The following is a 27,626-nucleotide window of genomic DNA, read 5'->3' on the forward strand; positions in this document are numbered from 1 at the left end:
CAGTGTACGTAAAGCCACAATTGCTTTCCAAGTGTAAGTTCCCATTATGGAACTGAAATATTAAACTTCGTATGTGTGAGAAAGTATTTTGTTATGTTTGAAATGTTTCCACAGAAATATCTTATCTGCACAACCTCCATCCCAGACACACCAACAACAGCTAAATCTTCTACAACTGAACCCATCCCATTGGGTTTACAACCCCTAGTGATCACAGAAAAGGAAGTGAAAGATCTATTTCACAGACAGAAGCCTGGAAAAGCTCCAGGCCCAGACAAGATAACTCCTTCTTGCTTAAAAGTCTGTGCTGACCAATTGGCCCCCATCTTCACTCAAATCTTCAACAAATCACTAGAGTTGTGCTATGTTCCTTCCTGCTTCAAACGCTCTACTATCATCCCAGTGCTGAAGAAGCCCTCCATCAAGGAACTGAATGACTACAGACCAGTTGCTCTAACATCTGTAGTTATGAAAACCTTTGAAAGGCTAGTGATGTTCTACTTGAAAACTATCACAGATCCACTATTAGTCCCCCTGCAATTTGCATACCGAGCAGATAGATCAACAGATGATGCTGTTAATATGGGTCTACATTACATCCTTCAACATCTTGAATCTCCAATGACCTATGCCAGGGTCCTCTTTGTAGACTTCAGTTCACCATTCAATACCATCATACCGGACATTCTCTTAACCAAACTAAATCAGCTAGCGGTACCTGAACATACATGTAAGTGGATCACAAGCTTGCTAACAGACAAGAAGCAGCAGGTGAAGCTAGGAAAAATCACATCAGATACATGTACAAGTAGCATAGTACCCCCCAAGGCTGTGTACTCTCACCACTTCTCTTCTCTCTATACACTAATGACTGCGTCTCAAACGATCCATCTGTTAAACTACTGAAGTTTGCAGACGATACAACAGTGATCGGACTCATTTGAGACAATGATGAATCCACATACAGACAGGAAGTTGAACAACTATCCTTGTGGTGTGACCAGAACAATCTAGAACTGAACACACTCAAAACTGTAGAAACAGTGGTAGATTTTAGGAGAAACCCTTCCACACTTCCACCTCCCACAATACTAGACAACACAGTATCAACAGTAGAGACCTTCAAATTTCTAGGTTCTATCATATCTCAAGACCTAAAATGGTCACCTAACATCAAAAACATCATTAAAAAAGCACAACAAAGAATGTTCTTTCTGCGCCAGCTCAGGAAGCTCAAACTGCCCAAGGAGCTGCTGATACAGTTCTACAGGGGAATCATTGAGTCTGTCATCTGCACCTCTATAACTGTCTGGTTTGGTGTTGCAACCCAACAGGACCAAGACAGACTTCAGAGGATAATCAGAACTAACTGCAGAAAAAACAATTGCTGCCAACCTGTCTTCCATTGCGGACCTGTATACTGCACGAGTCAAAAAGAGGGCGGGGAAAATATTTACTGTTTCAACTCCTACCCTCAAAACGTCGTTACAGAGCACTGCACACCAAGACAACTAGACACAAGAACCCCATCACTCTACTAAACAAATAATTGCCTCAACACTGTCAGACTTTTTACTAAATCTGCACTTCTATTTCTACTAGTTTTTCTCATCATTCCTATCATCCTTTTCCTCCCACTTAGGACTGTATGACAGTAATTTGTTGTTTCTATCCTAAGATTTTTATTAATATTGATTGTTTCTTCATTGCTTATTTGACCCCTATGACAATCATTAAGTGTTATACCACATGATTCTTGACAATGTATCTTTTTCTTTTATGTACACTGAGAGCATATGCACCAAGACAAATTCCTTCTGTGTACAATCACACTTGGCCAATAAAATTCTATTCTATTCTATATTGGGGTGCTTCCAGGTTCGCCTGGTGCACCAGTTGCAGCCCTACTTGGACCTGGAGTCACTGCTCACAGTCACTCTTGCCCTCATCACCTCGAGGTTTGACTACTGTAATGCTCTCTACATGGGGCTACATTTGAAGAGTGTTTGGAAACTTCAGATCGTGCAGAATGCAGCTGCGAGAGCAATCATGGGCTTTCCCAGATATGCCCATGTCACACCAACACTCCGCAGTCTGCATTGGTTGCTGATCAGTTTCCGGTCACAATTCAAAGTGTTGTTTATGACCTATAAAGCCCTTCATGGCATCGGACCAGAATATCTCCGGGACAGCCTTCTGCTGCACGAATCCCAGAGACCGATTAGGTCCCACAGACTTGGCCTTCTCCGGGTCCCGTCGATGAAATAATGTTGTCTGGCGGGTCCCAGGGGAAGAGCCTTCTCTGTGGTGGCCCCGACCCTCTGGAATCAACTCCCCCCAGAGATCAGGACTTCCCCCACCCTCCTTACCTTTCGCAAACTCCTTAAAACCCACCTCTGCCGTCAGGCATGGGGAAATTGATTCTCCGGGCCGTTCCGTTTTATGCATGGTTTGTCTGGGATGTAAGACTGTTTTTATATTAAGGTTTTTAAACTGTTTTTATCATTGGATTTGTATTGTGTTTTGTTGATGTGAGCTGCTCTGAGTCTCCGGAGAGGGGCGGCATACAAATCTAATAAATAATAATTATTATTATGACTGTCAAAAAATTTGAAAATATGGGACATAAACCACTCTTCAGAAAATGTGTGCCCATTTTTTATAAACAATGGGGTTCTTGGTTTATGGCTCAACTAAACGGACAAAATGAAGGAAATTAGTACGGTATCCAAAAAATATACCCATGGTAGCAAAACACAGTTTAAAACTCTAATTTTGGCTACTCACCCAACGCAGCGCAGAGAAGGATGGCAATAGACAACCACAAAGCCTTGCTCATGTTTACTTTCCTTCCAACAATTGTTGCTTTGAAATAAGATCGGAGAACTCTGTAGAACTTACACTAGTATTGATGAAGATGAGCCTAGCCTGCTACAATGCACGTATATATACCTTTGGAGCTGGTCACACATGGATGTAAGTTCTCTGGATAACAAAGGTGGTGTTATTAATACTCCAAAATTACAATAAAAATGTTATGACCGAGAATCAGCAATAGCCCAGTACATTATGTTCTGTGCCTTGTTACAGGCTATACATGAATGCTTGAGTAAGACATTAGGAAAAACTTCTTAATCGACCAGAAAATAAAATTAGATTAAGTCACAGATGTTCCAATTGGTCAGACTCAAGTTCTGTTAGGATTCTTCTTCTCCACTCTCTGTGTATACCTTATGACAATACTTGTACCGTTTTCAAAGCAATTGGAGCTTTTCTTGTGCCAAAAATATGCCTTGATATCAGCAAATTAACTGCAGAAAGACGAACTGAGGCAAAAAGAAACATATTTAATAGGAACAGAACTTAGATTTACATACCAATTCATAGTGCTCTAAGTAGTTTAGGGTCAGCATATTGCCGCCAACAATATGGGTCCTCATATTTTAACTATTTAAGAATTTTAAGAACAATTCTCTTTCTTCTACTCCTTATTCTGCTGCTTTTCCTCTCCAAATGGTGGCCTCCAACCAGGGCCGCCGATAGGCCAGCACCTCGCACAGGTGCAGTGTGAGTAAGTGTGTGTGTCTCCCTCCCGCATTGTCACCCTCCGCTCCATAGTGTTGCGGTTAGCTCTGGCCCAGCTCCTGCCCCAAGGACTGTGGATGTGGGGGAGACATCCACATGCTACAGGCCTGTTTTGCCCCCGGTGGAATCTGCTGATGAAGGCTCCTCTGACCAAGAAGACATGAGTGACAGGGAGGAGGAGAGTGTGGCAGACAGCTCAGAAGGAGATAAATTATCTAGCTCTCCTTGGATTCAGAACAAGAGTTAATGATACAGCCACGCATGTGGAGAGCGATGCATAGACAACAACAACTGAGAGATTATTATCAAAGAAAATGAGGCCACCTGTGGTTGGGTGGGGCTGTGGTAATTAGTGAGGCTGCTATAAAGAGCAGCCTGTGGGTTTGGCCATTGTGGAGGATTATCTGATCGTTGTGTTTCGTGACTGCTTTACTGACTTTGACCTTTGTGTGCTGATTTTTCCCTGCTTTGAAACTAAACCAGAGCAAAGTGTGTGTCATTCTGTGAAAGAAGAAGGACTGTGAATTGCCTCACAACTGCAAGCTAAGTATCACAGAACTGATAAGGGACTTGCACAAATTACCAGTTTGTTTGGAGAGGAGTGCTCTTTGCTATACCAAAAGAGGGCTTAGTTTAAGTGACTTTACATTATAAAGAACATTGTTTTGAATTTTCAAACGTGTGTGTGTCTGAAATTTGTACCTGTGAATTTTTGGGAGAAGTTTACCAGAGAGCCCGACAGAACACATAGCAATCCCGCTTGGCTGCCGGGACAAGAGGGCAGCCATTGACACACACACTTACTCACACTGCGCCTGTGCGAGGAGCTGGAGCTTGGCGCTGCTGGGCACAATGACTGCTGTGGGCGCCAGGTGGTGGGCCAAAACCGCCCCACCCCCATTTTTCAATTTGGCTGGGCCCCTGATGCCAGTAGCAATAATACTGGCCTATCGGCGGCCCTGCCTCCAACAGCTAACTTCCATTTTAAAATTCAACCATCCAGGATCAGAACATTCTAATATTGTTTATTTATTCATTCATTATTACTTCAATTTATAGGTCACCCTTCTCCTGACGGACTCAGGGTGGCATACAAGAATAAAACAAAAATACAAAATTTAAAATTCCAATATTAAAAAAAAAACACTCATCCATCATTCATTCATTACTACTGGCCAGAGCAGAATTTTGTCATTCAATGGCCCCAGGCCTGCCAGCACTGTTTTAAAGCCTTTCAAAAGACCAGGAGAGGGCAGTGCGAATCTCTAGCGGGAGTTGATTCCAGAGGACTGGAGCCACCACAAAAAGGCTCTTCCTTGTGGTCCCTCCAGCTGGCACTGCTGGACTGACTAAGAACCTGGAGAAGGCCAATTCTGTGGCATCCAATTGGTCACTCGGACATGTGAGGCAACAGACGGTCCCATAAATAATCTAGTCCTAAGCCATGTAAGGCTTTATAGGTCATGACCAACACCTTAAATTGTGTTCGGAGACCAATCGGGAGCCAGTGCAGCTCACAGTGATGGAGCTATATGGGTATATCTGGATAAACAGCTTGTGCAGTTGCATTATGGACTAGTTGAAGTCTCTGAATGTTCTTTAAGGGTAGCCCCATGTAGAGCGCATTGCAGTAATCAAGCCTTGAAGTGATGAGGGCATGAATGACTGTGAGAAGTGACTCCCAATCCAAATAGGGCAGCAACTGGTGCACCAGGCAGGCCTGTGCAAAAGCCCCCTAACCACAGCTGAGAGACGTGGCTCTAGCCTCAGTTGTGGATTGAGGAAGACACCCAAGTTGCGGACCCTCTCTGAGGGGTTCAAGATTTCCCCCTCCCACCGAGTAATGGATGGACTAATGGAATTGTCTTTGGGAGGCAAAACCCACAGCTATTCTATCTTGTTGAGGTTGAGCTTCAGCCTGTTGACACCCATCCAGACCTTCACAGCCTCCAAGCACCGACATATGGCTTCCACTGTTTCACTGAATTGACACGTGGTGGAAATGTACAGCTGAGTGTCATCAGCGTACTGCTGGAAACTCACCCTGTGCCGGTGGATGATCTCACCGAGCAGTTTCATATAGATGTTAAACAGTAGTGGGGAGAGAACCAACTCCTGAGGAACCCCACATAAGAGGTGCCTAGGAGTCGACCTCTGTCCCCCTCACCAACAGCAACTGCAATCGACCAGAAAGGTATGTGTAGAACCACTGTAAAACGGTGCCTCTCACTGCCAGCCCCTCCAGTCAGCGCAGGAATATACCATGGTTGATGGTATCAAAAACCACTGAGAGGTCAAGAAGCACCAGGATAGAGGAATATCAGCTATCCCGGGCCCACCAGAGATCATCCATCAGCACGACCAAACCAGGGACTCTGCTGGATTTTGTATAAGTGAGTCAGTATTTCCCCAAGTAATAGTGTTTACATTATTTTGGTTTCTTCTTGCCCAGACTGAATATGAATCAGGAATGTGGAATATCTCCTAGAAACCAATAGAGAGTGCACAGCCCAGTTTTAAAGGTATTGCAGAATCTGTGCATTTGGAGGGATGGAATGATATTATTACTGAGCCATGGTATAGATCATTCTTAGCTGAAATCTGAGATACTACAATCCTGCGGTTGTCATGTAAATGAGATAATTGGGATTGGCATCCTCCAGGTGGAATGGGACAGCTTGCAAGGGCTAACTCAACATGGGATAACTACATACCAATATCATAACAATAGCACCATCCAAGGGCATGGGGTGAGGTATCATCAGTACGCTGATGATACCCAGCTTTACATCTCCACCCCATGTCCAGTCAACGAAGCAGTGGAAGTGATGTGCCGGTACCTGGAGGCTGTTGGGGCCTGGATGGGTGTCAACAGACTCAAACTCAACCCGGATAAGATGGAGTGGCTGTGGGTTTTGCCTCCCAAGGACAATTCCATCTGTCCTTCCATTACCCTGGGGGGGGATTATTGACCCCCTCGGAGAGGGTCCGCAACTTGGGCGTCCTCCTCGATCCACAGCTCACATTAGAGAACCATCTTTCAGCTGTGGCGAGGGGGGCGTTTGCCCAGGTTCGCCTGGTGCACCAGTTGCGGCCCTATCTGGACCGGGACTCACTGCTCACAGTCACTCATGCCCTCATCACCTCGAGGTTCGACTACTGTAATGCTCTCTACATGGGGCTACCTTTGAAAAGTGTTCGGAAACTTCAGATCGTGCAGAATGCAGCTGCGAGAGCAGTCATGGGCCTACCTAGGTATGCCCATGTTTCACCAACACTCCGCAGTCTGCATTGGTTGCCGATCAACTTCCGGTCACACTTCAAAGTGTTGGTTATGACCTTTAAAGCCCTTCATGGCACTGGACCAGAATATCTCCGAGACCGCCTGCTGCCGCACGAATCCCAGCGACCGATTAGGTCCCACAGAGTGGGCCTTCTCCGGGTCCCGTCAACTAAACAATGTCGGTTGGCGGGCCCCAGGGGAAAAGCCTTCTCTGTGGCGGCCCCGGCCCTCTGGAACCAACTCCCCCCGGAGATTAGAACTGCCCCTACTCTCCTTGCCTTTTGTAAGCTCCATAAGACCCACCTGTGTCGTCAGGCATGGGGGAACTAAGACATCTCCCCCGGGCATATACAATTTATAAATGGTATGTGTGTATGTATGTGTGTTTAGAAAATGGGGTTTTTAAAATGTTTTTAGTAGAAATTTAGATTTGTTGTAAATTGTTTTTCACTTTGTTGTGAGCCGCCCCGAGTCTGCGGAGAGGGGCGGCATACAAATCTAAATAAACAAACAAACAAACAAACAAAACCATTTGTCTGACATTAACTTCTGTCATTCATACTTGATTTTATCTGTCTTTTATCATCCTTTCCCATAATGATACTATTCCAGCAATTCCATGCAAATATTGAAGATGTATAGTAGTTATCTTGCATTGAGTTATCCTGCATTTAATTAGCCAGTGAGAAGCTGTCCATGAGAAGTTGGCCATTCCAGATGTTCTGTAATGAGTGGGCTGGGGAATGTTAACTGGAGCAAGATAGCCATGGCGAGATAGCCATGGAAAGTTGGCCTAAATATCCTCCGGGATGCCATGATTCCTTCTGTATTGGGGTAATACAACATATGTGATGTTGGTGACCTGCTTCCTGTGATCCAACTAATGTAAATGACCTATGCTATTCTGATCTTAGTTGTCAGAAAGCACTCAGTGTGATTAGAGACAACCTAGGAGCAAAATACAGTAATCAGGTTTGTCTTTCAAATAGTGGTTTATCTACAAGGAATATATACATACACAAACTAGGCAAAGTCAGGCAATCAATCATCAACTATAGCACAAAAGTGCACACAGACAGAGAGATCCGCCCTCACAGGACCTCCTTGACATTACAGCCTCTTAAAGCAGTAGTAGTCAAATAACATTGCTGACTCATTGCTACCACTGCATCATTGTTATATTCTTATAGTATTACATTACAGCAGCTGGTCAGCTATTAAATCATCATTATCCTGACATTAGTAATTGGAAAGTTTGCAAAGCCTCAGGTTGTTGAGATAGAAAGTAAAGATAGAAACTCTTATTACAACACGTATGCCTTATATAACCATCTTAGGTATCTTTGGATTATTCATTTTTGACAATACTTTGTTTTAATCTAGTGTGCAATGCAATAAACTCTAGTGGGTAAATGTACAACCAAGATAAAAGTATCAATGGCTGCTAAATGATGAATGAAGGACAGCCAGTTGCATTTGAGATGGAGAAAACATTTTGTCCTGACTTTCTAATAGATAAATAATATATTCTATTATGGCATACTTTTAAGTCATGATAGAACACACAAAAGTCTGGTCAGATTCGTTTATTAGGAATCCTCAGCTTGAAACAAAGGAATCATTTTGTAGCAACAAAAAGACAACACGCGTCTCGGGTTTCCCTTTTTTAAAGGGCTCGGGGTTTGGGAGGCATGGCTTTGACAGCCGTTTGTACTTTCCCGCTCGCTACTTGACCAATTACTTTAAACTATCTATGCATAGGTAATTTGGATAATGATTGACACCCCCCTGTAACCATGGATACAGAACACCCCTCCCCTCATAAGTCCAAACAACCTGTCAATCATTCATCCAGGTGACATAATTGTCCAATCGGATTGGACGCTGCCGTTCCTGGCTGGACCTGCGCAATTCAGTTGTTCCTTCAATGTTTGCTGGGGAGGTCGGTCCGCTGCCCACTCCACGGTTCTCTGCCGGCCCGGCCGACATGGCCTGTGTCAAGTGGGCAATACCAACGTCTCTGTCGAGTGGGCAATACCAACGCCGTCCTCCTGGAGCTCGCTGCTCTCTTCGCTGGAGCTTCGTGGTCCCATCCTCGTCGCCACTTTTAAGTCGTGATAGAACACACAAAAGTCTGGTCAGATTCATTTATTAGGAATCCGCAGCTTGAAACAAAGGAATCATTTTGTAGCAACAAAAAGACAACACGCGTCTCACGTTTCCCTTTTTTAAAGGGCTCGGGTTTTGGGAGGCATGGCTTTGACAGCCGTTTGTACTTTCCCGCTCGCTACTTGACCAATTACTTTAAACTATCTATGCATAGGTAATTTGGATAATGATTGACACCCCCATAACCATGGATACAGAACACATACTACTTTATCAGGGGTGGGTTCTAACTTACTTCACTGCCGGTTGGCTTCCTCTGTGACTTAATCTAAAAGTCCAAACTATCCCACCCCCCAAAAAAAGCAGAAACCAACAAATTTTTTTTTAGAAAAGATGGAAGCATCCATGGTCTGGCACTGACAGAACCAATTCTGTGATATCACTGTGACATCACCAGTAGTTTGCTACTGGTTCTTTAGAACTGGTGCAAACCGGGTGGAACCCACCTATGTATTGTATCATATTGTAATACAGTATTAAAAACAATACTGTAAGAAATTGCAACATTGGAAGGGATATCTCTATTTTGCAACACTCAACCCTTCAAAGTCTCAATGAAATAGCTGGATGGATGTGTGTCAAATTGGTAGCGATGTTGGAACATGATGGGTTGCTTTTTTTCATGGCACATTGCAAAAATTAGTGTTGCAACATATGCTATCAATGGGGCCGATGAGAATTGTCAACAGTCTCATCACATTCTTGTATAGGATGTACAGTGGTACCTCTACTTACTAACTTAATTTGTTCCATGACCAGGTTCTTAAGTAGAAAAGTTTGTAAGAAGAAGCAATTTTCCCCATAGGAATCAACGTAAAAGCAAATAATGTGTGTGATTGGGGAAACCACAGGGAGAGTGGAGGCCTTGTTTCCTAGAGAGGCCCCACGGAGGCTTCTCCCTGCCTTTTCCGGTTACAGTTTCAGAGGCTAGGGTTTGTAAGTAGAAAATAGTTCTTGAGAAGAGGCAAAAAAATCTTGAACACCCGGTTCCTATCTAGAAAAGTTCATAAGTAGAGGCATTCTTAGGTAGCGGTACCACTCTATCAATATAATTAATTTCTATAGCTTTAGAATTAAAAAATATTCATTTTCCTGATATTTAAACTGGGTAGTTTAAATATAAAGTGGTACTTAGAGCCACAATCGCTCTTCAAGAGCGGGTTCACTTTATGCAGCTCTGGACTCACAATTGTGACTACGAAGATTTTTTGTTGTTTCATTTCTGGTTGTACTCATCAGAACCTGAAATAAAGTATTGATATCCACCCATTTTTTTCTACTCATTTATAAGCTATAGAACTCAGCGGGAACTTCCCATCACATTACAACCATCCAACCAGGGCCACCATCAGGAATTTTGGGGCCCCATACAGCCTAAGTGTCTGCCCCCCCCCGCCATTTTAAAACTATTTTAAGTTGCCAAGCCACTCCATCCCCCGGGGATCATTTCCCGCTTCACGCCAAGCGAGGCGGTCCCATAGGCCAGTGTTTCCCAACCTTGGCAACTTGAAGATATCTGGACTTTAACTCCCAGAATTCCCCAGCCAGCGAATGCTGGCTGGGGAATTCTGGGAGTTGAAGTCCAGATATCTTCAAGTTGTCAAGGTTGGGAAGCACTGCCATAGGCTATTTCAGGAACTGGGTTAAGCCAATTGTGTGGACTCGTCCAGGAGAAAGAAAGAAGTGGGAGTGACTAGGGAAAGAAAGATCCTGGCATCGGTCAGGCGGAGCAAGGCTTATTTACGGCTCCTTGGCACTTCTCCCTTCTTGTTGACAAAACCATGTGCTTTCTAGCGAGGGGAGAGGGGAGGGGGATCCCACACCCGGCAGCCACCGGCGAGGAGCTGGAAAGGACGAGGGGAGAGAAAAAGCAGGGTACCAGCAGTCAGGCGGGTGTCTTGAGGGGGCACTCCCATCTGGAAGGAAGGGAAGAAAGGTGAGGGCGAGCTATGAAGAAAGGAAGGAAGGAAGGAAGGAAGGAAGGAAGGAAAGAGGGAAGGGACAGGAACAGAGGAAGGAAGGAAACTTATGAAAGGGGAGAGTAGGAGAGGAAGGACTGAAGGAAGGGAGGGAGGGAAGAAGGTAGGAAGGAGAAAGAAAAGAAGAAATAGAGGAAGGGAAGGTAAAAGAGAGAAAGAAAAAGAGCAAGAAAGAGAAAGAAAGAAAGAAAGAAAGAGAATGAAAGAGAAATAAAAAGAGAGAGGGGGAATGAAAGAAATGGAAGGAGGGAAGGAAGGAGAGAAAGAAAGAGGAAGAAAGAAAGCAAGATAAAGAAAAAAGAATGAAAGAGCAAGAGAGAAATAGAGAAAGAAAGAAAAAGAAACGAAAGAAATTGTGATTTTGACTATGCCAGCTCCTTCCCTCCCCCGCTCAGCAAGAGGGAAGCGCCCGAGGCGCCGGGTTCTTCCCTTTCTCCCTCGCCCGCATCCTTGCCGCGGTGACTCACCAGGAGAAGGCTGGAGACCCACGCGGCTCCTCGGGGGGCCTTGCGGAAGGCGGCGGCGGAAGCCCCCATGACCGGCGCTGGGTGCGAGGAAGGATGCTTTCTGCGTGAGCGGAGGCTGAGAGCTGAGAAGGGCGCACCTTGCCCACCCTCGCCAGAAGAGCTGCCCATCTAGCAGTCCCGCTGTCCCATTGCCCGGCAGGGGATGATGGGCAAGGGACGCCTCAGGGAAGGAGGGCAGGGCGGGAAGGGAAGGAGGGGGCTGGTGGGGGTTTAGGAAAGGGGAGCCCGCCGGGCACGAGGGAACGCTGGCCGCGCAGGGCTCCGAGGCCAGCCTTGCAGCTCCTCGGCGGGAGGAGCCGAAAGCCACCGGGAGAGGACAGGGCTCAGCAGGAGAAGCGCCGCCCCCCCCCCCATTATTCAATTTCCCCAGGCCCGTGACGCCACTCCCAGTAGTACCGCTCTATCGGCGGCCCTGCATCCAACAATTAAGAATATGGGACCTAACACCACCACCACCACCACCACCCTGAAAACATATGCTTAGAAGTAGTGGGAAACTTGGTTTATGACTCAACCATGGCAAAATGAAGGAAATGAGTATGGTACCCCAAAATACACTTATTGTGGCAATACTACTCACAGCTCTAATTTTGGCACCTCATCCAAGGTAGAGCAAAGAAGGATGGCAACGGAGAACCACAAAACCTTGCTCATGGTTTCTTTCTTTCCAGCACTTGTTGCTTTGAAATAAGATTGAATTTGGTGGAACTGATCCTGACTTGTTATCAAAGACAGTGTTACAACTCACACAGATATGCTTTCTCAGCAACTCACAGAGGGATTTAAGTTCTCTGGACATTGAAGATGGAGTTATAAATACAGTGGTACCTCTACTTACAAACTTAATTCATTTCGTGACCAGGTTCTTAAGTAGAAAAGTTGGTAAGAAGCAATTTTTCCAATAGGAATCAATGTAAAAGCAAATAATGTGTGCGATTGGGGAAACCACAGGGAGGGTGGAGGCCCTGTTTCCTCCTAGGAGATTCCTAGAGAGGTCCCACGGTGGGTTCTCCCTGCCTTTTCCGGTTACAGTTTTGGAGGCTTGGGTTTGTAAGTGGAAAATGGTTCTTGAGAAGAGGCAAAAAAATCTTGAACACCCGGTTCTTATCTAGAAAAGTTCATAAGTAGAGGTGTTCTTAGGTAGAGGTACCACTGTACTGCATAATTACAATAAAAATCTTATGTCCAAGAATCAGCAATAGCCCTGTGCAGTATGTTCTGTGCCTTGTTATAGGCTACACTTGAATGCTTGAGTAAAACATTATGAAAACGTTCTTGATCAACTGGAAAATATATTGAACTTAGATTCACCCAAAGATATTGTATCTTATACTGGCTTGCAAGCTCTTTCATTGTTACTCTCTGCCAAGAATGTATTCCAAACCCTTTCTTTGTAGGGTTTTTTTTCTCACTGCTTTACTTGCTCAAGATATTTCTTTCCAGCCCTAATCAGGTGCTATTAAGGTCCCCAAGCTCTTTCATTGTTACTCTCTGTGAAGAATGTTTTCCAAGCTCTGTCTTTGCAAGTTTTTCCCCCGTTGGTCTAACTTGCTCCAAATGTTTCTTTCCAGCCCTAACCAGGTGCTAACAATGTTCCCAGCTCTTGCCTGCTTGCTCTCTGCAAAGAAGAATGTTTTCCAAGCCCTAAGTCTTTGCAGGGTTTTTTCCATTGCTCTACTTGTTTCTTTCCAGGTGCTAATGATGTTCACAGCTCTTTCATTGTTACTCCCTCAGAATAATTATTTTAAGCCCTTAACCTGGGGATAAAATAACATGCTAAAGCTGACCAGACAAAGGACGCTAGCTAGATGAATACCTGGTAAACAGATTCTTTTCCCTATTTTCCTCCCCAAAAACTAAGGTGCGTCTTAAATTCTGGTGCATCTTATACTCCAAAAAATACGGTATATAATGGATCCTATTCATAAAGGATTCATAGAACCTATTCTCACCCTATCATCCTAATTCCTGCTGTGGCTGAAAGTCTAGCTTTTTCCACTCAAAAACATTAAAATGTTTATTCTTTTCCAGAGCTTTGTCCCCTCAAAAAAAAAACAACCACAAACCATATTGATGTGAATGTTTAATTCTTTTAGAAGAACATAGTGACATATATATATCAATCCCTTTCCAAATGCATCAATCTGTGTCCTTCTGCCAAACCTCTACTGGCTTATAGCATTCTTTCCCCTCCATTGCATTGTTTCCATTTTGTAGGTCAGATCTTGCCAATTTATTCTACTTTTCAAATTTAGATTGCATTGAAGAAGCAAAAGTAGAGGAAGATACATATTTTACTTTCTTAATGGCATCTCGTACAGCTCCTGGAGTTGAAAATGGGGCTTAACCATTCATAAATCATGCATACATTGTACCTACTCTTTTTGTAGCCATCCATTTTGTGTTAAGAGAAAAAACTTCTAATTTCCAGAAATGCAAAGCTTTGAAAGCAAGATTTCATCCTATAGGTTTTTACTTTAGAGATAAAGTGCCCATATCTGATAAGTGAATGACTTGTGGAAAAAAATATTGAAAGAAGCCCCTTCTTCAGAGGACCTCTCTGAATTTGAAAAGGGTCTCCATCTCCATCAAAGGGCTTCAAGGAAGATACATCTATTTCACCTTCTGCAGGAATTTAAAGCCGCAGATCCCCCTTAGCAGTAGGCTTCCTTCCTCTGCTTGCCTTTTTCGTCTGTAGGAAAAAGCCAAGGCATTCATAGTTATATGGGCATAGAGATGCCACTCATGGACACTTAAAACAACCTACAACCGATTACTCAAGCAACCGTTTCAAGTTACAACAAACTCCACTAAAGCTATTTAAAACCCAGTTTCAAAGTTACAATAGCTGCCAACACACACACCCCTTGCATTTTGGACACTTGAACGCATTATACCTCAATAATGTTTTAATCAAAATCTGTTAACTTAAAGAATTGCAATAAAAAATCAGGGAGCAATTATTCCTGCAGAATTGACATTTCCACAATGTTCAGACGAGTTTTATCCACAAACCTATGTCCATGGCAGCATCCCTGCAGTCACGTGATCATGTCTTCTGATGCTTGAAAGCTTCCCACTAGCAAAGTTACTAGGGAAGCCGACAGGAAGTGCCACTTCCATGGCATTGGGCCAGAATACCCGCAGGACCACCATTTGTTGCATGAATCCCAGAGATGGTCAGGTCCCACAGAGTCAGCCTTCTCCAGGGGAAGAGCCTTCTCTGTGGGGGCCCTGGTCCTCTGTAATCAGCTCCCCCCGGAGATTCGTACTGCCCCCACCCTCCTCACCTTCTTAAGACTCATTTCTGCCGCCAGGCTTGGGGCCACTAGACTCTTGCCCCCTAGTCAATGAATGTGTTGAGAGAAAGTTGATCAAATGGGAATGATTGTTTTTTATGGTTTGGGGGGTTTTAGACTCTGGACCTCTGTGTTTTTGTGATGCTGCGATTTTGCTGAGGTTCCCCTCACCGGACTTCTGTTGCCAGCGAAGCGCTCGTTTTTGTGATGCTGGGATTCCTCTGCTGGGATTCCCCTGCAGCATCACAAAAACACAGAAGTCCAGAGGTGGGGTTTCCCATGGAGGGGAGCCTCAGAGGAATCCCAGCAGCGCAAAAACGGGCACTTCGGCTGGCAAAAGGGGTGAATTTTGGGCTTGCGCATATTAATCGCTTTTCCATTGATTCCTATGGGAAACATTGTTTTGTCTTACAAACTTTTCACCTTAAGAACCTCGTCCCGGAACCAATGAAGTTTGTAAGACAAGGTATCACTAGAAATCTGGATTGCTTTTGTATCTACTTTAACCTGAATTGGATGAATATCTACTTATATATAAGCTGAATATAGCTGATGTAAAGTTCCTGTGTAAATAGAAGACTGAAGATATTTTTCACTGAAGTGTAAACTACTGTTTTATACAAACATTCATTTATCTGGTTCATTAAATTTATTTGGTTCATTAAATTTATTTATTTATTTATTAGATTTGTATGCCAACCCTCTCCGTAGACTATTGCCACAATAGATTTTGATATCTTATCGAGTCCTTGGAGCAGGGCGGCATACAAATCCAATTAATTAATTAATGTCCACCTGCATTTCTCTGCTTATATATATCCATACACTCATGACGATGGGATGCTGCACTGGTCAGAAGTATGAAAAATGATCAAAAGTCACTTTTTCAGTGCCGTTGTAAGTTTAGCTGTTGTTAATCAAGGGCTATCTGTGCAGTCAATGGCTAAATAGTGGCTAAAATGGTTATTTTAGATATAATGGCTTCTTATATGGAAAACAGCTGAATCAACTCATAAGCTGCCTACTTGTGCACTAAAATCTAATTGTTTCTTTCTAGCTTTACCAGAGTTGGTTCCTGAACAGGTGGCTCTTGTCCCTTCTTGGTTGAAGGCACACGCTTGCTGGCTGGCTGTTTCACAGGTTTTACCGGCAATTCTTCCATGGAGGAGCTTTCTGAGTCATCACTTTGCTGTGATGATGATGATGATGTGGAAGACTCTTTCTCCTGATCCTCATCTCCATTCCAGTTCAAACCAACTGCAAAGGAAACTGAGCTATAGATTTTGCTAGTTTTATGAAAACCGTCTTGACTGGAGCCACAGACAATTTTATCTAAACAACGTACGAAATGAAAAATTAGCTAAACGTCTATGGCGAAGGAAAAAATTCTGCCTCTGCCCCAGAGCAAACAGAAAACAGTACAGATTATATATACTGTTTGCTGTGTATTTCTGTGCAGGTGTGCCTGACCCATAGAAATATGAAAGAATTGGAGAAATGTACATTATGGCAGTATATTAATGCCAGAAAGTTTCCTTAAATGTAGCCACACTAACTCCTTCCAATTATTTAAACAATGACTAAGTCAAGGTTTAACTCAGCTGCCTTATCTTAATACTAAACATGACAGTGTTACATTTCAGATTATGCTTTTACAAATCTTTAAAATTGATGTGGCTTTCTGGAAGTATGGTTATTCTCTGTTATTTAAAGGAAGATACAATACCACTGGGCCTCTTCAGATCAAGCATTTATTTTAAAAAGCTTCTTTATTTTGTTGTCTAGAACAGTCTTTAAAGCAGTCTTTAAAAAAATAAGTCTAATAATTTGAACATTCTACAGACATTTAGAGTTATTGACTTACTTCCTTGTGTCCAGTTCAGCAGAAAATAAAAATTTATTTATTATTTGGATTTGTATGCCGCCCCTCTCCGAAGAATCTGTGTCTCTCTCCTAGTAATTTGCCTCCTTGCAGCTAGTTTCACTTTCAGTTTAGCATGTGGCTGGTCTGTCTGCAATCTCAAATCAGCTGAAGATCGGGAAGCTGATAATGAGTTGCTTGGCTTAATAGGCTCTGTTCTGTTTGCTGCAAGGAGGCAAATTGCTGGGAGGCAGAGGCCAAAGGGTGGGGATTGCTGGGTTGGGCTACATTCTGTGTGTCTTATACTCTGAAAATATGGTAATTCTATATATCACAAACACAATTCAGCAGATCTGAAGGTCCACTTAATAGAACCCAAGATCAACTACAGATTGTCTCAAGGGTTTTGGATTTTACCTGTTACATGTTGTCCAGCAAGGTACACAGGTCCAGATCCTGATTTTAGCCTAAATGTGATGGGAGGAGTCAAATCAAACCCTGCTAGGCTAGCCTAGAAAAATAAAAATTCATAGCCTGAGAAGCTATTCAACATTTCAATTAACCAAAACTACAAAAACCATTAATACTAACTTGACAGTCAAAAAAAGCCAATGCACTCCTAAATTGCATTAACAGAGGGATACAATCAAGATCAAGGGAGGTACTAATACCACTCTATAAAGCCTTAGTAGGACGACACCTAGAATACTACATCTAGTTTTGGTCACCACACTGTAAAACAGATGTTGAGACTCTAGAGCAGTGGTGGCAAACCTTTTTTTCCTCGGGTGCCAAAAGAGTGTGGTTGCATGCTATTGCAAATGCATGAGTGCCTACACCCATAATTCAATGCCTGGGGAGGGTGAAAACAGCTTCCCCCACCCCTGGAGGCCCTCTGGAGGGCAGAAACGGCCTTTTTCCTAACTTCTGGTGGGCCCAATAGGCTTTCCTGGAGCCTGGGAAGGTTAAAAATGCCCTCCCCCATTTCCCCAAAGCTCTCTGGAAGCCAAAAATGCCCTCCCAGAGCCTCTGCGAGCCAAAAATCAGCTGGCCAGCATACACATACATGTTGGAGCTGAGCTAGGGCAACAGCTTGTGTGCCAGCAGATATGGCTCCACGTGCCACCTGTGGCACCCGTGCTACAGGTTTGCCATCACTGCTCTAGAGAAAGTGCAGAGAAGAGCAACTAAGATGATTAGGGGACTGAAAGCTAAAACATATGATGAACAGTTGCAGGAACTGGGCATGGCTGGTCTAATGAAGAGAAGGACCAGGGGAGACATGATAGCAGTCTTCAAATACTTGAGGGGCTGCCCCAGAGATGAAGGAGTCAAGCTATTTTATTATTTTATTTTATTTATTTATTGGATTTGTATGCCACCCCATTCCGTGGGCTCGGGGCGGCTAACAACAGTGACAAAAACAGAATGTAGAAATCCAATACTAAAACAGCTAAAAAACCCTGTTATAAAACCAATCATACATACAAACATACCATGCATAAATTGTAGAGGCCTAGGGGGAAAGATTATCTTAGTTCCCCCATGCCTGAAGGCAGAGGTGGGTTTTGAGGAGCTTACGAAAGGCAAGGAGGGTGGGGGCAATTCTAATCTCTGGGGGGAGTTGGTTCCAGAGGGCCGGAGCAGCCACAGAGAAGGCTCTTCCCCTGGGCCCCGCCAACTGACATTGTTTAGTTGACGGGACCCAGAGAAAGCCCACTCGGTGGGACCTAATCGGTCGCTGGGATTCGTGCGGCAGAAGGCGGTCCCTGAGATAATCTGGCCCGGTACCATGAAGGGCTTTATAGGTCATAAACAACACTTTGAATTGTGACCGGAAACTGATCAGCAACCAATGCAGACTGCGGAGTGTTGGTGTAACATGGGCATATTTAGGGAAGCCCATGATTGCTCTCGCAGCTGCATTCTGCACGATCTGAAGTTTCCGAACACTTTTCAAAGGTAGCCCCATGTAGAGAGCGTTACAGTAGTCGAACCTCGAGGTGATGAGGGCATGAGTGACTGTGAGCAGTGAGTCCCGGTCCAAATAGGGCCGCAACTGGTGCACCAGGCGAACCTGGGCAAACGCCCCCCTCGCCACAGCTGAAAGGCACCTGAAGGCCAGACAAGGAATAATGGATGGAAACTGAACAAGGAGAGATTCAACCTGAAAATGAGGATACATTTTCTGACAGTGAGAGCAATCAACCAATGGAACAGCTTACCTTCAGTAATTGTGGGAGTTTCATACCTGGAAGCTTTCAAGAGGAGACTGACTGCCATTTGTCCGAAATGGTTTAGGTTTTGGGTGTGTGTGCTGGATTAGATCAGTGGTCACCAACTGGTGGTGTGTGGACCACTGTTGATCCATGAAAAAAATTCGTGGTCAGCAGAATTTTTTTTCATTATTTATATTGCATTAAATACTATTTATCTTTTTGTTTAAATTCATATTAGTGGTCTGTGGGAAATAGAATTATGACTTTATTGGCCCTGAGGTCCAAAAGGTTGGTGACCCCTGGGCTAGAGGAACTACAAAGTCTCTTCCAACTCAATCTGTGTCTGACGGATCAATGTTCAAAGTCTACAAGTCTGTACAAAGTCTATTGTTGCATCTATTGGATGAGGCCAAGAGGTACCATAGCTGAACTACATGAGAAAAATGCTTTAAAGAGTACAGCTATGGGTGCTAGAAAACTTTAGAGAAAAAGCTAGCTTTACCAGGTGTTTGTAATGATCTACAAAATGACAAATTGTAAAAAATAATGATTATGATATCACTCACCATTGGAAGTATAGAGAGTTTCAAGGTTGCAATGCGCACTGGATTAGAATTGATATTACTTTTTGGTGGCAAGATCTCTACAACATGGAATTCATCCTTGGCATTTTCCCCAAGGCAGATCTACTTGAAAGAAAGGCAGAGTCACCAAGGTAACAATATTCTTAAGAAACCTCATTATTTCTGAATAGAATGTTTTGGAGACAGCTTCTCGCCACCCTGACATTCTCTAAGAAAGACATTCAGTTTAGCCCTCAAAAAACCTAGATATACAACGCCTGAGGATGAGTTGACTGAAGTTTTGACTTAATATGTTGCATAAACTTGTGTCATTCTAATGTATGAATCAATGTTTATATAATTTCAAGTAGCAACAGCACTTTTATACTGCTTCATAGAACTCTGCAGCCCTCTCTAAGTGGTGTACAGAGTCAGTATATTGACCTCAACAATCTGGCTTCTCATTTTACTGACCTCAGAAGGATGGAAGGCTGAGTCAGCCTTAAGTTGGTCAGGATTGAACTCCTGACCGTGGGCAGGCTCAGCTTGCAACACTGCCTTCTAACCTTTGGGCCACCATAGCTTTATAAATAACTTTATTGCAGTCATTGAATGGTAGAAATAGATTTATTAAGCAAACCATTCCATTGTATCATTGCTCCATAATATAACTTTTAGCAAGACTTTGTATACAGTTGTACCCCTCTGAATTTTGTAAATAAGGCAGAAATATTCCTAACCAATTGAACAGGGGAACTGGTTATGATTGGTTATGATTAAGAAAAAAATATTTATTTTCTGGTTACAGTACTTCTATGCTATCCATTTTCTTCAATGTGTATCCCACATATATTCCATAAAAGTCCCTAGTTTAAAGAAAGTTACACACTAAGCCCTATACCAGTGATGGTGAACCTTTTTTTCCTTGGGTGCTAAAACAGTGTGCAAGCACGCATGCACGAGTGCCCAAATCCATAATTAAATGCCTGGGGAGGGTGAATACAGCTTCCCCAGCCCCCCATAGGCCCTCTGGAGACTGGAAACAGCCTATTTTCCAACTACTGGTGGGCCCAATAGGCTCATGTTTCACCCCTCCCAGGCTCCAAAGGCTTCCCTGGAGCCTGGGGTGGGTAAAAACGCCCTCCCACATCCCCCCAGAGGCTCTCCGGAAGCCAAAACACCCCCGCAGAGCCTATTTGTCAGCCAAAAATCAGCTGACCAGCACACACATGCACGTTGGAGCTTTAGCTAGGATAATGGCTCTCGTGCCAGCAGATATGGCTCTGTGTGCCACCTATAGCACCCGTGCCATGGGTTCGCCATCACTGCCCTATACCTATGCAAGAGTTAGAAAACTGACTTTCATATCTGTCATTTTTCTCTGGAGATTCATAAATATAGAAACCTGTCACCCAGAGTCTTTTGAAGGAGCAAACGATAACTCAATATTCAAAATGCTCCAAATTGGTAACTTTTTTTAATGGAATACTATGAAGCTAAGCTGTTAAATATAAGCCCCATTATTTCAACTCTTTGCATTCAACCGTATCTTGATATCAACAGAGAAAAAGAAAACCACTGATGTAGGAGGCAATGAGGAGAAAAGAGATGTGAAGCAGGGGGACTGGTGAAGAAGATTTTGACCTCCAACCCCATGTATTCCAGTTCCTTAAAAAAAAGACCAACTATTCACTTACTGTTCTTAGAGCTAACTGCTGCTCATGGGACCATTCTTCGGGAGTATCAAACGTATAGACTGGATTATCCCTGTTGAGCTGACATCCTGAGCAGAAAAAGGGGAAGTTAGAATGTCGGTTGACCAATTCACTTTCTCCTGTGGATGGCTTAGACTAGATCAAAATCCAGAGGGAAACAAAACATTTCTTACCCCAGATTACGCAAACAGGCTTATCAGAGCACGAACTATCATTGGTAGCAGAGCTAGCTTCCAAGGCCATTGCTTCAAGAAAGATCCTCCTAAAAAGACAAAGACAAGGGAGTGTGTAAATTCTGGACAGTTAGTAGATGGACCATTCAAAATATATTGCAAAAGCTTCAGAGGTGTGAGAAATAGCACCCCAGCTTAGAAACATAGAAACAGAAGTCTGACGGCAGAAAAAGACCTCATGGTCCATCTAGTCTGCCCTTATACCATTTTCTGTATTTTATCTTAGGATGGATCTATGTTTATCCCAGGCATGTTTAAATTCAGTTACTGTGAATTTATCTACCACATCTGCTGGAAGTTTGTTCCAAGGATCTACTACTCTTTCAGTAAAATAATATTTTCTCATGTTGCTTTTGATCTTTCCCCCAACTAACTTCAGATTGTGTCCCCTTGTACTTGTGATAACTTTCCTATTAAAAACACTTCCCTCCTGGACCTTATTTAACCCTTTAACATATTTAAATGTTTCAATCATGCCCCCCCTTTTCCTTCTGTCCTTGCTTGCTTCTTTGGGAATAATAATAATAATAATAATAATAATAATAATAATATTTATTAGACTTGTATGCCGCCCCTCTCTGAAGACTCGGGGTGGCTCACAACAACAATAAAACAATACAGATACATAACTAATAATTAAAACTGTAACTAAAATCCATTATCTTAAAAAACAATACATACTACACAATCATAACCACACATAACTTTTAATGGCCAGAAGGGGGGATATTAGTTGTACAGTAATTGCAAATTGAGTTGCAATGACTAAAATATACTGTAATTGCAGTTTGAGTTGTGAAAAAGCAGTGTACATTTATTTTCAATGGCTAAATGTCTTAGGCTGTAGACTAAGATGTCATGTCTATGGAGAGTCTCAGTCACCCAGGTCACAGTTATTCCAAAGCTGTTTTTTCAAGAAGCAACTGGACTTTCTTGTTTTGCTTTGAAGATCTTTTACTTCTCATTCAAAAAACTGAAGAAGCTTTTTGAATGAGAAGCAAAATGCCCTCAAAGAACAAAAGAAAAGAAAATCCAGTTGCCTCTTGAAAAAGCAAAGCTGGGTCTTAGGCTCATCTTATTCACCTGCAAATAATCAAAATACATAACTACAATTGTTGCCAGAGTTCAGGAATAAGATAAAACCATTTTACCTACAAAGAGGTAACATTATAAAATATTTGAGAAAGAACATGTTCTCACTTAATATGTTTTACAAGAGATTATCTCAAATGGCTATTTTGAAAATTACTACTACCAAAGGCCAAATATCCACATTACGAAGCTCTGGTAAAAGTCTTAGATCCCTGACGCAACCTACTGCAAGGGTATACACATTATCCTGTAACTAAGTGAACCTGCTAAAATTAATCTTTTATCCAAGTTAATTTGCCCAAAAAGTTTCTCACAATCTTTTTCCTTTAATTTTTAAATGGGTACCCCAAGTCCAATTAGACCTTCTTTTAGATGCTGTTCTCCTCTGAATAAACAAGAAAAAAACCCAAAAATTAGATGTCAAATTTGTTGAAACAAAGCATAAGCAAAAGAATGTATAAATTCCCACATTTTTTAGTTCAGATCAGCATGAGATTTTCATGCAAGTAACTCACCAAAGTTTCAGAAAGAACCACCAAAGCCGGTTTGAACAGAATTCCTTTATACAACGAAATCAGCTGTTTAACTTCTCCTTAGGCCAATCAAGTAAGCCTTGAACCTAGAATAAAATTTCAGTCTTAAAGAAAAACACCCCACTCCTACTAAAACCTCTCCCAAATTAGGGAAAGGTATAAACCAACTTTCTTCAAGCTGATATTCTCCAATTTTACTATTCTACAATGGCCACCACCTTGATCTGTAGGTGCCAATAACTTTGTTAGATTGATGGGTGTTGGAAGTTGTAACTCAACATACTGTGTCTAAAGAGCATTCTGCAAAGGAGGGACAAATTTAGCCATGATTTGTTGAATTAATTGCAATTGGCAACAAAACAATCAAAGAGTCTACTATAAGCCTGCAGTTCAAAAATGTGCTTCACAAGGTATTTATTTATTTATTTGAGTTGGAAGGGACCTTGCAGGTCATCTAGCCCAACTCCTGCTCAAGCAGGAGTTTCTACACCAATTGAAACAGATGGCAGTCCAATCTCTATTTGAAGGTTACAAGTGCTGGGGCTCTCACAACCTCCGCTGGCAAGCTGTTCCACTGGTTGATCACTCTCACCACTACAAAGTTTTTCCTCGCTTCCAGGCTGAATGAGAGATTTCTTGGTTAGCTCCCACCCATTATTCCTTGTTTGTCTTTCTGGTGCCTTGGAAAAGAGTGTGACCTCCTCCTCTCTATGACATCCCCTCAAGTATTGAAACACTGCTATCATGTCACCCCTGGCCTTTCTCTTCACCAGACTGGTTAAGCTCAGTTCCTGCAACTGTTTATTTCCCAGAAATTTTATCATCCTGATTGCTCTCTTCTGCGCTTTCTCTAGAGCAGTGTTTCCCAACCTTGGCCACTTGAAGATATTTGGACTTCAACTCCCAGAATTCCCCAGCCAGTGAACACTTCCTTCCACTTTTTCTCTCTCCCTATTTCTTTTTCTTTCTCTCTCTCTCTCCCTTCTTCCCTCCCCCCTCTCATTCTCTCTTTCTCTTTCATGATGCTCGGACCTGGTAGGCATGCTCCTCCAGGCAGCCACCATATGGATGTGCTGCAGATGAATCCCCAAGCAGCCGGAGCGCCTGATGAAAAAGAGGGCCAGGATGGTGAATCTGCTGCTTCAGGTTTTATGGGAAGCCGTCCAGGACTCGCCAGCTACCCTGCCCATCCTCTCTCTCTCTCTCTCTCTCTCTCTCTCTCCCTCCAAGGGGGTGCGGCATCGGCTGCTCAGACAGGCTGAGGAGCAGCGGCATTGGCACCTCTTCAGAAGCATTGCTGCCAGGGCCTCCATGACATCCCCCGTGGCCATCCCAGCCCCCCAGGGTGGAAGCTGAGCTGCTTGCCGGCTGATCCCTTCAAGCCACCTGATTGCACAGCAAGCAGCTCCAACGCAATCTTTAGCCAGTGTTCAAGTCGCCAGCTGGTATGTCAAAAAAGTAGGACTTTTTAAAAACTCAACAGGACACAGGACATCTAGTAACCTTATATATGACCAGTATACTTTTGTTTGTACTCTAATCTATCTGCGGGTTTTTCTATCTTGTCTTGTCATGCTGAGCAAGTATATTTCCATGACTTTTTGCCCCAGTCCTAACTTTTGTATCGATTGTGAGGTTAGTGTCCCTGTTTCATAAGTCCATGGACTCAGGGGTGGGATGCTGGGGGGTCGAAGGGGTTTCCCGCCCCTCCCAGGAGTCCCCAAACGCCCCTTTTTGGATGCAGGTAAGTGCAGGGTACATGTGGAGGCTTGGGGAGTCTGAAAAATGGGCCTACAAGAAGTTCAGCTGAATTTCTGGTAGCTGCCCCGAGTCTACGGAGAGGGGCGGCATACAAATCTAAATGATGATGATGATGATGATGATGATGATGATAATGATAATGATAATGATAATGATAATGATAATGATAATGATAATGATAATGATAATGATAATGATAATGATAATGATAATGATAATGATAATGATAATGATAATGATAATGATAATGATAATGATAATTCAGGAAGACCTGAAACAGGCCCATTTCCAGCCTCCAGCCAGCCTCCAGAGCCTGGGGGGGTCGCTTTTTACCTCCCAGAGGCTCGAGAAAACAAGCAACTAGGCAGAGAACCCCTTGCTAAAATTTTTGAAGCCCACTTCTGCATAGATCTATATTTATCTTTGAAATCATAGAATATACTTGTAAAGGGATCTGTGTGACCAATTCATCAAGATACGGTTGCAGTCTGTTTCAGAAAGTACACCCAGTCAGTTTCCTTAGGTTCTCCCCTGAAAATTCCATTATTTTATTAAACAGTAAAGAAGTAGTTTTCCATTGTGACTGAGCTTGAACAATTGTAAGCATACCATATGTAAGAGCACAAGAAGCATACTGTCCGTGCAAATATCTCAATGCTGGGCTTCCCTTGTTTTAAACCCATTTGATTTATTTTTAAAATATTTTTATTAATTTTCTTTAAACATACAAGACAAACAACATTTAACATTAAAGGAGCTACCATTATCTTAGAAGTCTATCTAGTACAAAAAAAAATCTAACTACAGTCAGATCAATGCAGAGATACAATCGATTAATTAAACAAATAATAAAAACAACATTTAATATTATTAATATTGAAAAGAAAAATATTCTATTCATCATACTATTATTTAGTCGATTACTTTATATCTATCATAACAATATTTTTAATATTTTTTAATACTTAAAATCACTTATTTAGTTTAACAAAAAAAGAAGAAAACTTATCCATTTAATTTCTTAATACTCTACTATATATTTATTCAACTTCATGTGTTCAAGTGCTTATAAATTCTTATATAATTTTTTAAAAACTATTTTTGAAATTCCACCATTTGTACACTTTATCCCATATTTTATAAAATTCTGTTTCTGCTTGATTATTCAAGCGTCTTGTCATCATGTCTAATTCTGCACATTCCATAATTTTTTAAAATACTTCTTCATCCTATGGTAATTCCGTTTCTTTCCATTTTTGCGCAAATATGATCCTTGCCGCAACTAAAATGTGAATTATTAAATAATATATTTCTTTTTTATATTTCATATTTGAGATACCTAGTAGGAAGAATTCTGGAGTCTTCCTTATCTTCTCATTTGTTATTTCCTTTAACCATTTCTCTACTTTATTCCAATAATTCTTGGCTTCAGAACAAGTCCACCATATATGAAAATATGTGCCAATTTCTTTTTTACATTTCCAACAGGTGGCAAATATCTCAATGCTGGGCTTCCCTTGTTTTAAACCCATTTGATTTTGCTTTCTGATTTAAGGATTGCAATAATCTGTGAAGCAACAAATAATCTGATGCCAAAATGCATCACCATAGGTTCTGTGATTCTTGCATTGTTGCATGCACCCAGCCTCAGAACTGATCAAACTTTTTGCTGAAAAGAGAAGAGGGGTGGGGAAAGAACTTTACAGGTCACAATTCGAAGTACCTGATCCCTCTCTATGATATTAGCTGGGAATGTTTTTTGTTACCCCCAGAGTCTGAAATCAAAATGATCCAACTATGTTGGGCATAAATAGCAAGTCTCTGTTTCTATGTTTCTTTTCCTTTTTTAAAAATATATATATATATATTTTAGAATATTTCAATACAATAAGTATATAAAAATGAATAGAAGAATGAGAAAATCAAGAGTATAGAAAATAAGTAAATGAAACTTTAAAAGGAAACAAAATATGTTTGTGAGTGACATAGGGGAAGGTTTGCCTATTTGCCGATGACTCTAAAGTGTGCAATAGGATTGATATTCCTGGAGGGGTCTGTAATATGGTAAATGATTTAGCTTTACTAGATAAATGGTCAAAGCAATGGAAACTTCAGTTTAATGTTTCCAAATGTAAAATAATGCACTTGGGGAAAAGGAATCATCGATCTGAGTATTGTATTGGCAGTTCTGTGTTAGCAAAAACTTCAGAAGAGAAGGATTTAGGGGTAGTGATTTCTGACAGTCTCAAAATGGGTGAGCAGTGCAGTCAGGCGGTAGGGAAAGCAAGTAGAATGCTTGGCTGCATAGCTAGAGGTATAACAAGCAGGAAGAGGAAGATTATGATCCCGCTATATAGAGTGCTGATGAGACCACATTTGGAATACTGTGTTCAGTTCTGGAGACGTCACCTACAAAAAGATATTGACAAAATTGAATGGGTCCAAAGACAGGCTACAAGAATGGTGGAAAGTCTTAAGCATAAAACGTATCAGGAAAGACTTAATTAACTCAATCTGTATAGTCTGGAGGACAGAAGGAAAAGGGGGGACATGATTGAAACATTTAAATATGTTAAAGGGTTAAATAAGGTCCAGGAGGGAAGTGTTTTTAATAGGAAAGTGAACACAAGAACAAGGGGACACAATCTGAAGTTAGTTGGGGGAAAGATCAAAAGCAACGTGAGAAAATATTATTTTACTGAAAGAGTAGTAGATCTTTGGAACAAACTTCCAGCAGACGTGGTAGATAAATCCACAGTCACTGAATTTAAACATGCCTGGGATAAACATATATCCATCCTAAGATA

At 42.2% G+C, this 27,626-nt stretch overlaps 1 protein-coding gene across 1 annotated transcript; it reads right to left on the reverse strand.

Moving 5' to 3' along the window:
• Positions 1-13,613: 13,613 nt before the first annotated feature.
• Positions 13,614-23,141, reverse strand: NPM2 (nucleophosmin/nucleoplasmin 2). The gene is made up of 7 exons (XM_070765124.1): positions 23,041-23,141; positions 21,374-21,462; positions 21,183-21,268; positions 19,489-19,608; positions 17,121-17,214; positions 15,906-16,099; positions 13,614-14,235 (listed from the first exon to the last, which is right to left on the reverse strand). Exons 2-7 carry the CDS (start codon positions 21,441-21,443, stop codon positions 14,179-14,181), a joined length of 621 nt encoding a protein of 206 aa, XP_070621225.1. The 5' UTR covers positions 21,444-21,462; positions 23,041-23,141; the 3' UTR covers positions 13,614-14,178.
• Between the last annotated feature and the right edge of the window lie 4,485 nt (positions 23,142-27,626).

Source organism: Erythrolamprus reginae, chromosome 12, assembly GCF_031021105.1.
Source record: "Erythrolamprus reginae isolate rEryReg1 chromosome 12, rEryReg1.hap1, whole genome shotgun sequence".
In the NCBI taxonomy this organism is placed as follows: Eukaryota; Metazoa; Chordata; class Lepidosauria; order Squamata; family Dipsadidae; genus Erythrolamprus; species Erythrolamprus reginae.